Source organism: Rhinolophus sinicus, chromosome 17 (genome assembly GCF_057876585.1).
Source record: "Rhinolophus sinicus isolate RSI-liver-muscle chromosome 17, RSI-T2T, whole genome shotgun sequence".
Taxonomy (NCBI): Eukaryota; Metazoa; Chordata; class Mammalia; order Chiroptera; family Rhinolophidae; genus Rhinolophus; species Rhinolophus sinicus.
In genome coordinates, this window is record NC_142517.1 from 166206296 (window position 1) to 166219708 (window position 13413).

At 34.1% G+C, this 13413-nt stretch overlaps 1 protein-coding gene across 1 annotated transcript in view; it reads right to left on the reverse strand.

The window, feature by feature from the left end:
- Nucleotides 1-13413, reverse strand: part of TTN (titin) — a 271515-nt gene that overhangs the window by 137174 nt on the left and 120928 nt on the right. The window contains exons 125-148 of the mRNA XM_088794519.1: nucleotides 12286-12366; nucleotides 12016-12093; nucleotides 11695-11778; nucleotides 11452-11535; nucleotides 11077-11160; nucleotides 10772-10855; nucleotides 9924-10004; nucleotides 9407-9622; nucleotides 8376-8453; nucleotides 8093-8167; nucleotides 7795-7887; nucleotides 6925-7002; nucleotides 6521-6733; nucleotides 6222-6305; nucleotides 5963-6040; nucleotides 5365-5448; nucleotides 5014-5097; nucleotides 4725-4808; nucleotides 4224-4523; nucleotides 3818-3901; nucleotides 2686-2760; nucleotides 1836-1910; nucleotides 1079-1171; nucleotides 278-355 (exon numbers count right to left, since the gene is read on the reverse strand). Coding sequence (XP_088650645.1) covers nucleotides 278-355; nucleotides 1079-1171; nucleotides 1836-1910; nucleotides 2686-2760; nucleotides 3818-3901; nucleotides 4224-4523; nucleotides 4725-4808; nucleotides 5014-5097; nucleotides 5365-5448; nucleotides 5963-6040; nucleotides 6222-6305; nucleotides 6521-6733; nucleotides 6925-7002; nucleotides 7795-7887; nucleotides 8093-8167; nucleotides 8376-8453; nucleotides 9407-9622; nucleotides 9924-10004; nucleotides 10772-10855; nucleotides 11077-11160; nucleotides 11452-11535; nucleotides 11695-11778; nucleotides 12016-12093; nucleotides 12286-12366 — 2448 coding nt within the window. The remainder of the gene's footprint in view (nucleotides 1-277; nucleotides 356-1078; nucleotides 1172-1835; nucleotides 1911-2685; nucleotides 2761-3817; nucleotides 3902-4223; nucleotides 4524-4724; nucleotides 4809-5013; nucleotides 5098-5364; nucleotides 5449-5962; nucleotides 6041-6221; nucleotides 6306-6520; nucleotides 6734-6924; nucleotides 7003-7794; nucleotides 7888-8092; nucleotides 8168-8375; nucleotides 8454-9406; nucleotides 9623-9923; nucleotides 10005-10771; nucleotides 10856-11076; nucleotides 11161-11451; nucleotides 11536-11694; nucleotides 11779-12015; nucleotides 12094-12285; nucleotides 12367-13413) is intronic.

The following is a 13413-nucleotide window of genomic DNA, read 5'->3' on the forward strand; positions in this document are numbered from 1 at the left end:
AAATCCTCAGCTATTAAAAATAAGAAAATCCTAGAATAATTCATACACACACAGACACACACACACACACACACACACACACTCACACACACAATCATCCATTAACATCCTGAAAAAGGCTAAAGAAATGGAATAAGTTATATTTTTACTAGTTCTTACTCAATTTTATAACTTTTCCACTTAAATGACTCTAAGAACACAGTGAAAGAAGACACTTTTGTTTTAAAAAGAAAACTAATGGGAATTTAAAGGTATTATTAATTGGGAATTGCTATACCTTTAGCTGGTGGTGCCTCCACTTTTTTAGGGACGGGTGTAGGTGCTTCAGGTACTGCTTTCTTAACCACTTCAGGCACTTAAAAGATATTTTATAGACATTTTAAAAAAATGACATACAAGAAACAGAACAATGCCCATATACCAAAAAACAAAAAACAAAAAAACACGAAACATTGATTTATTTAAAAAAGATATTAGCAACCTAAATGGTAATTATATGTATAGTATATATATAGATATACATATAGATATAGATACTGATATCTATCTATATTTATATATCTATATCTATATCTATATCTACCTATTTATCTATCATCTATCTATCTATCTATTCCAAAGGTGAGAAGGATATTACTTGGAAATCCTATAAGCAAACATAATATCAATTATACAAAAGATTGTCATAGTCTTCAGGAATAACAGGCTAAGAATTATTCTAAAAACTGAACACCACAGAAATACATTTCCTCCATCTTAATATTGAAGAAAAAAATTAAGGATTGAAAACTAGGAGAAAGTATTACAACAGGGGTTGGCCAGAAAGAAATGAAAGCACCAATAACACAACGAACATAGATCACTCGCTCTAATTGTATTGCAGCTACAGTGGAAAAAGTTGGGGGTGGGTGGGTGGGAAAGGAACACAAAGCTTCAGATGCCAGTAATAATTAACCTTCAGGTTATAATTGATAGCATAGAAGAAAAGAATACTGATGAATATTAGATAAAGACGAATTCTGAGAAAGATTTGGAACACTATGTTTTTTAAACGTCCTATCCATTAAAGCATCTGTACCTCTAGGTGGCACCACCTCCTCAACCTCCTCTACGCTAGGTGGTTCTTCTGGGATCTCTTCTTCTGGAACAGGCTCTTCAGGCTCCTCATACACTTTAAAAAGATTATTATTTTATACATTATTTTTATAATTCTCCTGAATATTAGACTAAAATGATATATCTGAAAACTGAGGTTGTCTGATCAGTGTAAGTGACTCATAGCTCAGCCTTACACATGTGTGTATAAACTCACTAGTCCTTGAAAAAAATCTGCTGGGTCTTCAAAATACGCTAGGTCCTTCCCAAAATTTTAGAATTGAAAAGGATTTCAGAGAGAATTTGGTTAATTTTTTTGAAAATGGAAGTGAACTTGCTAAAGTAAAATATTCACTATGAGGTAGAAGTCGATCTTCTGCAACTGTTACTCAGGCTTAACTGGAATTTCTCTTGGAAAAGTATATCCAGCAATTGCCAATCAAGTCATCTAATGAAAAATTTACCATAACAAATACAGTTTCCCTTCAGAGACTCTCATTAAGATAAAACCAGCAAACAACAAACAAACAAACAAACAAACAAACAAACAGGCTAAGCATGTAAGAAAGGAGATTCAATTGGGTTTAGATTGCCTTCCCAATTTATATTAGATAAGTAATAATTAGGTGAGTCTGAATATGTTTATTTTATGGAGTGAAATGTGCATTTATCTTCTTCAAATATTAAACAATGATAAGAAGATGACTTTGAAAAAGCCGTTTTCTTAGAAAGTCATCTACCTTCAACTGGTGGAACTTCCTCTTCCTTAGGGAGAATGATTCGTCTTTCTTCCACTTTTTTAGGTACCTCAGGAACTTAAAAGATATTGATTGTTTTAGGCACTTAAAATGCAAGAATCAAAGAAAAGTACATAAAGACCAAGTTTCCCATTTTTCAACACAAATGACTAAATATCAAATCGCATGTGCATAAGATGAAACATTGACATTTCACAGAATCAGTTAATGAGACAAAAATAAAGAGATTTATGGTTTAAGATTAAGGGTCCATTAAAGAGATATTCCATCTTTTACTGCTGGAGCCTCTACTCTTTTAGGAAGAGCAATGAGTACTTTTGGGACTGGTTTCTTTGTTACTTCTGGTTCTTCAAAGATATCTGAATTTAGTATTCTTATTGTTTAGAAACAACAAACAGAAAACACAAAATACACAAACACAAAGTGGAGTATTGACATAGTACAAACATGGGTGCAACAGAGTCACAAATGACGAATGTAAACGACTGACCACACAGAGCAAACATTTATGTTGAACATCCTGTGTGGATAGCATCAACGTTCAACATCGGTGCAATAAACACATCCTGTTTTGGGTGATGTACCTTTGGCAGGAGGAGCCACTGCTTTCTTAAGACCCGGAGGAGGCACCTTCTTTTCTGGTTCAGGTTTCTTAGGCACCACAGGCACTTTAAGATATTATTTTATTTTATAATTTCAGTTTCACAAACACCAAGGCAATGGACACAGCAATAATACAAGTTATGTTAGCAAGTATTGAAACAGGACATTTTGACTTTTACAGGTGATGGAAAGAAATGGCAGTGTCTAATTTGCTTGGGAACAGCTGTACCTGTGGCAGGAGGAGCTTCCTCTTTCTTGGGAATGATCACTTTCTTCTCTGGCACTTTCTTCTGAACCACAGGTACTTTAAAGACATCATTTCATGATAAGAGTTTATTGTGAGGGACAAAAAAGAAAGAACACAAGAAATCGACACACAGAAAAACCAACATGCAACAGTCTCTCAGGATAAGGGTGTAATGCAAGTTGGGAGCCCAAGTGTTATAATCGTTTTATAGAGCAAGGGCTCAGCACCCAAGTTGAATATCAGAGGACAGATGTTGTCATTTCATTTATTTAAATTTCACTAGTAATTTATTAATTCATTATCTATAAAGTATTTCTTAATCCTTGAAATGCAGTAAAGGATCAGCTTTGCTATGTATCTCATTGATTATATAACTATGTGGCGTGGTGGAGGGGTTATGGTTATTTCAAGTAGTAGTACCATGACCTTTTGCAAAAACTATTATTGAGCTTTAAGGCATAAATACATGCATTTTACCTACTATGAGCTGACTGAATATGTTAAATCTGGATACTGTTCACAATAATATCTGGGCCCGTTATAACTGATATTCGTATCCCCATTTCATAGGAGAGAAACTTAAGGATCAGATTGGTTAAAGGGCTTGTTCAGGTAACACAACAAGATACAATGCCAAAAGACAAGGCTAATATAACATCCTACTGGGCTACCATTTATACGTATATATCAGAAGACATAAGCTATTACTCAGTATTTTGATAAATACATAACCTTTCTTTTTTTTCTTTTCACCCTAGTGTTAAAAAGGGGCTTAATATAAATGATTGAAGGATGAAATTTAGGAAGATTTATTTGTTCATCATATTTTTCAGGTACCTTTTTGTGTAGTTAATTTATCATTGTAAAATATCTATATGAAAATTAGGATGTTTAATACAATTTAGGGAATAGGTGGCAGTTTTGGAACACCATTTCCTTTCATCCTTGTTCTTCATACTGCTTTGCATCCAATGAAAAGGGGATATCAGTGTTCCTGAAGTAAAAATATGACTATCTATTTTGTACATGTAATTTTTCCTAAAACCCAGTTCCACCATAACTTTTCTTGTGGAGCTAGGAATGCAGACTGTGTATTCACTTGGGGGAGGTGTACCTTTGGGTGGTGGAGGTTCCACTTTTTTAGGAGCGAGAACTGGGACTTTCTTCTCTGGTACAGGTTTCTTTGGCACTTCAGGCACTTAAAAACATTCATTTTAAGACATTAAAAATCACATGCACAGTATCGTATATACAACAAAAAGACAAACGAGAGTAAGACCACAAACAACTAAATGACATTTCACATCATGAAATTTGAAAAGACAGATAATATACAATAATCAGACACACAGACAGACACATAATGATAAGAGCACACATATTTGGAATGTTTTCTAAGATTTAGATGGTAGATAACATAGAGTACAGCATTATAGATAAAACTGGAAAAGAACAAAAAGATAGAAAGGCAGAATTCAACACAAAAGAGGCCTTGATGATTCCAAGAAGAGATGCTATACCTCGTGCAGGTACTGGCACTTTTGGTTTAATTTCTGGAAGAACTTCCTCTTCTTCAGGTACAAGTACTTCCTCAGGTACAAATTCTTCCTCCTCAGGAGGAAATTCTTCTTCCTCTGGAGGAAATTCTTCCTGCTCAGGAAGTAATTCTTCCTCTGGAAGAACTTCCTCTTCCTCTTCCTCTGGAAGAATTTCCTCTTCCTCAGGTAAAACTTCTTCAGGAGAAATTTCTTCTTCAAATGTAACTTCCTCTTCCCGAGGTAGAGTTACAGGAACTGGAACTGGCTCCCGTTTTTTGGGCACTTTAAAGATATTATTTAACCATACAAACATCACTTTTATGCACAATTTTCATAACAATGGGACAATATGAAAAACAAATATTCTGTGATCATAGAGCATCAATTGTCATACAAATAAATGTCCTCAAGTATTAATTATAATTAGTGTTGAATACCAGTTAGTTTTCCTTTTTGCCCTGAATCTGTTAGAAATTAATGTACCTTTGGGCGGTGGAGCTTCCACTTTTTTCAGAATAGGTGTTGGTTTCTTTTCTTCTGGGATGAGCTTCTTGGGCACCTCTGGCACTTTAAAGATATTATTTGTCTTTAAGAATGTGTTCTTTTAGTGTCTTAGTGCAATTGATAAGAAAAAGAATCACAAAACACCTGATTTTTATATTTCTAGTAAGACAGACAATTTTTTAAAACGTATTATGAGGGAATTTGTAAGTGAATATACACAAACATTAGATTTTTTTCCCCATGTACTTTAAATGATGAAGTGATGTACCTTTTGCTGGTGGAGCCTCTACTTTCTTAGGAGCAGGAACCGGTACCTTCTTCTCAGGCACAGGCTTCTTGGGCACTTCCGGCACTTTAAAGAAATGATTTAGAGAGCAATTTTATACAACATAAAATTTTGAGTCCGAGCATAGTCTCAAAAAGAATAAAATAAGGTAATAAAAGTATAACCAAGATACTTCAAGAAGCACTTTATCTTTAAAATAAAATATTTTCTTTCCCATAAAGGAACATTAAAGTGATGAATCCCCAAAGAGCATGGAATTGAACCAATTAATTTTTTACTCACAAACAAATGTGAAATAAAAAAAAAAGTTTGTGATATTGCAAGTTTATGTACCTTTGGCAGGTGGAGCTTCCACCTTTTTAGGAACTGGTACTGGCACTTTCTCCTCTGGTACAGGTTTCTTGGGTACTTCAGGAACTTTAAAGATATCAAATAGGGTTACTGTCATATTTTTCACCTAGAGATAAGAATCTAGCAATTTTAGGACTTAATTGAAGCATCATAGATATTCTAACAATATCACTTTAAGATTGAGAATAATAATAACAGCCATAAAACAAAGGCCAGGAACGCACAAAAATAAAAAAATAAGAAAACACTGAAAAAAAAAACCACAGACTGGGGGTAAAAGACAACACACAATGTCGGTTAAATGGTGCTTTTGTCCATTTTGGTATTATAATAAGAATATATTTTACACTAAGAACTTTCCACTAAAGAGGAGGAGCCAAGCATTAAGCATCAGTGTGCTTTGATGGCAAAATTCAGAGATGAATACACAGTAAACCGCTCTTATAACCAGTGGGATGGTCCCTGCTTTGTCATTAATATTGTCAATATTGTCATGGGGAAGGAACTGATATGGCTCACCAAGTTATCCTACATGAGTAAATTATTACATGAGCCTTCTGGGGACTACAAAGAGATGTACCTTTAGCTGGTGGAGCCTTCTCTTTTTTAGGAATGGGCACAGGAACTTTCTCTTCTGGCTTCTTAGGAATCTCAGGCACTTTAAAGATATTATTTATGGATAAGTGCTAACTACTAGTAACAACACATCCATACAACACACAGTTAACATTGATAACAACAGATAGCAACACATACAAGGTTTTGAACTCAGAAGATAGTTAACTGTTTATATGCAGATGAAGGTTTTTAATATGCCCATGATATGAATGATGGTGTACCTTTTGCTGGTGGCACTTCCTTCTTTTTGGAAACAGGAATGGGTTTCTTCTCTTCTGGAACAGGTTTCTTGGGTACCTCAGGCACTTTAAAGATATTTTAAAGAGTTTTGGAAATGTTGCAAAAAGATATAAAATGTATAAAGCAACTGCAGAAATCATACTTCAGCATCTAAAAGTATCTGTTTCTAAAATAAGCAGAATTTGGTCATCGGTCCTAATAAATCCCAGAATCTGACAAAATTAAACTCCCAGACTCCAAAGATGCTGCTGTGTATCACTTTGCAGGAGATGTAATCTACCTTTGACTGGTATCACTGGTACCACTTCTTCAGTTACGACTTCCTCTTCTTCATGAAGGTACTCTTCTTCATGAAGGTACTCTTCTTCTTCATGAAGGTACTCTTCTTCTTCATGAAGGTACTCTTCTTCTTCAAGATATTCCTCTGGTTCGGTTACAACTTCCTCTTCAAAGGCAATCTCTTCTGGTTCTGGTCTTTTAGGTACTGATGGCACTTTAAAGATATTATCTTTAGATTGGACACTTTCTAATTACTCAACAAAATTAAGACATGTTAGAAACAGCCATTTGTAACAGAATAAAGAACAGGCTTTACTTTTCACACAGAACTTCACACAGAGAACTGAACATGAATTTCATACCAAGGAAGACAAATAATACATTGAGAAGAGTGGTATTAAGTACCTTTAACAGGTGCTGCTACTTCTTTTTTAGAAATGAGCACTTTTTCTTCTGTGACAACCTTCTTGGGCTTCATGGGCACTTGAAATATTAAGTATAAGAAAATGTTATTGTCAGAAACAGGCCACCCAGCCAATGCTTGCTTTGTTGTACTTTAAGTAGATAAAATAGTTTTGCAAGTGCCTCTCATGTGATAAATATGCAATTGTTCATTTGTAAGAAACTGTTTATGTTCCATGGAAACAATTCTGAACTCAGTGTGATAAAAAAAAACATACAGAAGTACTCATGTAAGTCTGAGGTAGCAGAACTCAAATGTAAAATCATGTTTAGTTTTCAGGTGTCTCTACTTGTAGGAAATATCCTTTACCAAAAAACTAAATGCACTTCTGGATAAGTATACTTTCAAATATTGCAGAGAAGTTACTTCACACTTAGTAAAAAGCAGGGAAAAATGACCAGAAACAATAACTTAGTTTTTGTTTTTTTAAATCTTCACAATGATTTTAGAATGAATAAACAGTTATTGAACTGTAGTGAATATTTTTTATATCATTACATTAATTTAGATAAATCAAGAATGTGCCAAATGGTCACTGACTTTAAATCCAAACATTCATATATATATATATATATATATATATATGCCATGTGACACGACTGTGGATAAGAGGTTTGGATGTATTTTGAAATAACTTTTTGTTTAAAAGTAACATTATCTTCTTATACTGTATTTACAGATTTTTACATCCAATATTCTCCTAATGATTAATTTACAAGAAGACACACAACAATGAAATAAGGCAAAACATAGCTACTTAATTTTATAAGAGACATTATAAAAGACCTAATCTAGGAAGAAAGTTATTATACCTTTAGCAGCTGGTTCAATCACCTGCTCTTTTTCACGTTTGGTAATTGAAATACGTATTTTTTCCTCAACAAGTTTCTTTGATTCTTCAGGCACTTTAAAGATATTAATTATTGAAGAGCATTAAAACCAACCACATGAATACCGTGTAAATAAAAATACACAAAAAGCTGAAGTGGAAGAATCAGGACTAGAACAATACATTTAGTAAAAACAAAGAACAGCGGACAAGGTAATAAGACATGTTTATAGAACATAAGTAACAAAGATGTTTTTGGTAGTTATTACTCTGCAAAGTACCTTTGGGTGGTGGAGGTTTGAGTTTCTTAGGAATGGGCACTGGTACTTTTTCTTCAGGGACAGCTTTCTTCAGAACTTTAAAATATCAATGTTAACAGATTTAAAAAACTGAACCAGATTTTTCAAGAGTAGTAAGAACAAAAAGATAAGAAATACGATGTACAACATAACACCCCCAAATACATATACGATTTATACACGGACACTTCAACATGTATTTATAGTATGACAGACATGTAAGAAACACAGTCCCTTAGTACTGAAAGGGTTTTTCTCACTCTACCTTTAGCAGGTGGTGCCTTTGGTTTTGTGGGAACTGGTTCTTCTTGGACAGGCTTTACTGGGACAGGCTTCTCTGGTTCTTAAAAGTACATACAGGGTATTTCGTGTTAGATTTTAGGACATAAATTAAAAATGATATTTCTTAAATGGACTCAAAGAATTAAAATGATATTATCTTTTATCTACAGTATAGCCAAAGCCTCTAGAGGTGAGTGAGAATCAGAGATCCAAGAATAAGATCTACAAGATGCAAACAAGCTTATAGTGCCCTTTCCTCCTTGCTGTTTATTTCAATTAGATAATTGTAAGTCCCTCTTAACATATTTACAATTCTCATTTCACTTCAGGTAGACAAAATGGTAGTTAAAACTCCTACCTACATAATATTGGTTTTTAATGCTCTGTATAAAACTACATAGAGTATTCTCAAAGTTAGGCTATGAAAACTCAGAGATTAAGTGACATAATATTGACTCATTTCGAAATTCCAATAGGAACTTATTCTTTGAGTAAAATAAGGTCTTTGGATCCAAAATTATATGCCTATAAATATGATCTTCATCAGATAAAACACAGCTGCTTATATTAACCTTCTCTGTCTTTACCTTTGTCAAGTTTTGATAATGAGAACTCTGAGGCTAGTGTATTTTTCTCAATAGCCTCGCATGCTTGATAGTAACAAGCTTCAGTATGAGAGATGTTCAGACATTTTTGATCATGTACTAGAATGATCATGGGCACCTGAAGATAAATTCCTAACCTTTTTTAGAAAGAAACGTAATGACATTTACTATTTTATGTATAAGCAAAAATGAGGGGAGAAATAGATTATTCCAGAAACCCAATCTAACAGTGACCTTAAGGTTTACAGAGATTTTTTTCTAGAAGTGTCCAAGAAAAAAAATTTTTTTTTCAATTTACCAAAGGAAATAAAGTTATTTTCAAATTTCTTTGGGCATCCAAATTTTTGTTCTATGCTAATGGAATTTGCATGTATTTAATGTGGTTTCCGGTTTGCAGTTTTGCTCATACCTGTGACATATTCTTCTTGTTCTTTATACTCTTCATAATGTTCAAATTCACGTTCCTCATAGTCTTCATATTGATCATATTCTTCTGTTGGTTCATACTCCTCATATTCTTTATAATCATATTCTTCATATTCTTCATATTCCTCTTGCTGTTGTACTGAAACTGTTTCTTCTTCTCGGGTGTAAGACCATTTTTTCTCTTCTGTTACAGTGAGCTCTAGAATAATATTGACAACAGGCAGCATTTTACTTGAAGCCCATTTAAGGATGAGAGTGACAATGTGCTTTGATTTCATTCCTTTGTGACGACCTCATGCACTGGTTATGGGAGACCCTGACTTGCCCTTGCTGGTCAAGGTTTTACAGAGTGTACATTTGCTATTTATGATTTCAAATGTTAGATTCCCTGCCTTTAGTCAACAATAAGCCAATAAGGGATGGGAGACACATTAGGAGCTAGCAGGCAGAGCTGTGTAGTTTCATGCTTCATTTTATTATGTAGTCAAAGCACAATATACCTTTAGCAGGACGCGGTTCTCTTTTGGGAACTTCAATGGCTATCTTTTCTTCTTTAACAGCAGTTTTCCTGAATTCAGTCACTTTAAAAAGAGTAATTATTAAAAGTGAATTGCAAGATTCTGAACATATATGTGGTAAGAGAAATTGTGTATGAGGAATCCAAGGACAGGGATGACCATAACTATGCTTGTTTTTCAAATTTTTCACTTAAATGGCAAGAAAAATCAATAGACTTGGACATAAACATGGTCTAAAATACATACGGAAACTCTTTTCTAAGTTACTCAATGCCTCAAAGACTTTGAATAACTTTACGAAGGTCAAGTAGTATTTGTAAGAGAGTTGAAAAAGACAACTAGACAGCATAAACAATAACTATGAAACAAGCACAAGACAGAAACTTCTGTTATATAAACAACAGCTTCTTCACCTTAATTCTAAGGTATTTTTGTAAATTCTATTGGCACAATGTAGAAAATTCAGGACTCAAAAAATTTTAAGCTTTGTCAAAGACTGCTACGCAAACAAGAATTTTGGCTGATGAGTTTAGCATATAGACAAATAAAGACATAACAGAAGACAAATACATTTTAAGGGCAAGCATCTACATATGTTTGAGGGGAGCGTCACTTTTTTTTTTTTTTTTTTTTTTTTTTTTAGAAACAAAAGGAGAGAGAGAGTACTTTCTGGTATCAAAAATGTTTAGTTTTGAAGTGATATGAAATAGCATATATATATTACTTGTTTTATAATACATATTTAAATTACTTTCTCTAAGAATCTCAATTCCACTACGTTAGCTTCAATAGCTATGTGCTTATTTTTATTTCTGAAAAAGTTGGTATACCTTTTGCTGGTGGCACCTCCTCTTTTTTAGGTTTGAGTTTTAGAACTCTTTCTTCTGGAACAGCTCTCTTGGGTTCCTCAGGCACTTTAAAGACAGATTTCACTTTAAAGAATTGTTTCCCTCATTCAAATCACAGAAAGGTAATCATGTAACAGTAACTCAAACATAAAAGACTTGACATTTTCATTATTTCAAACATAAAACGGCACCTATACTAACGACAACAACCAACATCCATAGCCAGTGTATTTGGTAAAGAGAATAGGGGAAGTACAATATTCTGCATATGGAAAGACTCCATGTACCTCTTGCTCTTGGCGGTTCCTCTTTTTTAGTTACAGCAACATGAACTTTTTCTTCCTGGGTAATTTGCATGTGTCTCTCAGTCACTTGAAAGATAATTTTAGGATTAGGGAGTTTTATCACTTAAAGTGGAATTAAAAAAAAAAGCATTATTAGCCAGAAAGTACTGTGATTTTAGAATACAACAGTGTACAAGGTACACACAAATAAACTTCACATCAAGTAAGTAACACTTCACCCACAGACAAGGCAATAATACACCACTGTCACCAACATACACCAATAACCTCCATATAAAAGGTGTGACCCAAAGACAGCAGCGAGAAGACGCAAGACAAGACACGTTTCTAGCTTTTGTGCTGGGGGATTTTGTTTACCTTTGGTAGGGGGAGGTTCTTCTATCTTAGCCACTTTTGGAGGGGCCCTTTTTTCTGGAACTGGTTTCTTTGGCTCTTCTGGCACTTAAAAGACATCAGGCAGCACAGTCAAACATACAATATGAAAAACACTAAACATAGGCACATTTATTTTCTTGTTAATGTTATAAATTTTGAAGAATGTATCAATGTAAGGTTTAAAAAGGCAGGCATTATTTGAGTATGAAGTAAACCCCAATATACCTTTAGCTGGTGGCACCTTTTCCTTTTTAGGAACCACGGCAGAAATTTTCTTTTCTAGCACAATTTTCTTAGGTGCTTCAGGAACTTTAGAAAGATTAGGTTTAAGAATATTAGTTTGCATTACAGAAGAAGTGACATTGTTTTGGGGCAAAGAACTCACTCTTTGAAAAGATCACACATTTACACAAACATTAATGACTATATTCAGCAAAAATGTTTATACACATACGTTGATGAAAACTTAGGCAGTTACTCAAACTAAAGGCAGTATTATAGCTACTAAGACAAATGGTATCACATTTCTTTGAGAGAAAATTGTACCTTTAGTTGGTGGACGCTCCTCTATTTTAGCAGGAATTTTTGGTTTTGGTACAATTTTCTTCTCATGCTTCTCAGGCACTTGAAAAGATTATAAAATACATTTGTGGAAATGTCCAGATATCTTTTTAATAAAAAGGTAAGAAATCTTTTTATGTAGACATGCTATTTATCCACATTTGAAATACAGACAATAAATTAACTCAAGAGAACATAAAGAATGGGACAAGCCAAACACACATAGGGTTAGAATTAATTTAAGAGTCGGTGTACCTTCGGCTGGTTCAGCTTCCACTCTCTTAGAAATAAAGTGCAGCTTTTCTTCCACAACATATTCCTCAGGTCCTTCCAACACTTTAAAGACATCAATTTTAAAGAAGATAAGTTGTAGTGTTTTTCATGTTTAACTTTAGCTGTAATTTATTACTCAAAGAGTAATTAAAATAGCAAAAATTTAACACTTGCCAAATCGCTGATTGTTTCCATGTAAAATACCCAAAGAAGAACATTTTCATCAAAGCATATCTCTTAATAAAGAGTATGGGAAATACGTTTTTGTTAATTTAAATTTCAAGTGTATCATAAAGATAATGCTTGTATTCCCAGGAAGAACAGGACACGTACAAGACATACAAACAATTCTAGTGACTAAATTAATGAGCACAAGAGTTTGAAAATAAGTTTCAAAAATAACAGACCACTCTAGATTTGAAAGCTGCTGGGCAGAAACATATACTTGAGGAATTATGACTAGGCTTATAAGAAAGAAAAGACCTGTATTACATATGAAAAACCTACAGAGGACTTGGAAACAACTTATTCCCCTCCCCCCCCCAAGTTTGGAGGGGGCATGTATGGTAGAAGAAGCAGGCGTCTTCACATGATTTTAAAGCCTAGGCATATAAAGTTAATTATACAATAGAAGAAAATCTAGTTACCAACACATATCTTGATACTAGAAGTCAACAGGCTACCAGCTTTTCCTTAAATCTTTGGGCTTAATGAAAACCTAACAATATCATAGAATGTTTCTCCTTTTAACCAGAGTCTGTAGTTCTAAAAGAAATTTATGATGCATACTGTCAAAAACTGAAATAAGATTCATGCAATGAGAACTGTCCTTGTGTACATGTTATGTTTGCTTTTCTAAACATTTCTAGAAGGATGGGGCCCTCTTTGAACCCATTGTATTCCTGACTTATGTCCAACATCTTGGTCTCTCACAGGAAGCACAACAGAACTGGTAGGCTTCTTCTGGAAAGTCATGTCCCGTCTAGATGTTCCAAACCATTCCATTAAGAACACACAACTGGATTTCACATGGACTTTTCTCCCAAGTGGAGAGGGCTGGGGCACCTTTTACTAGCCACAGATGCACATGAGGGCATCTAAATACACAGT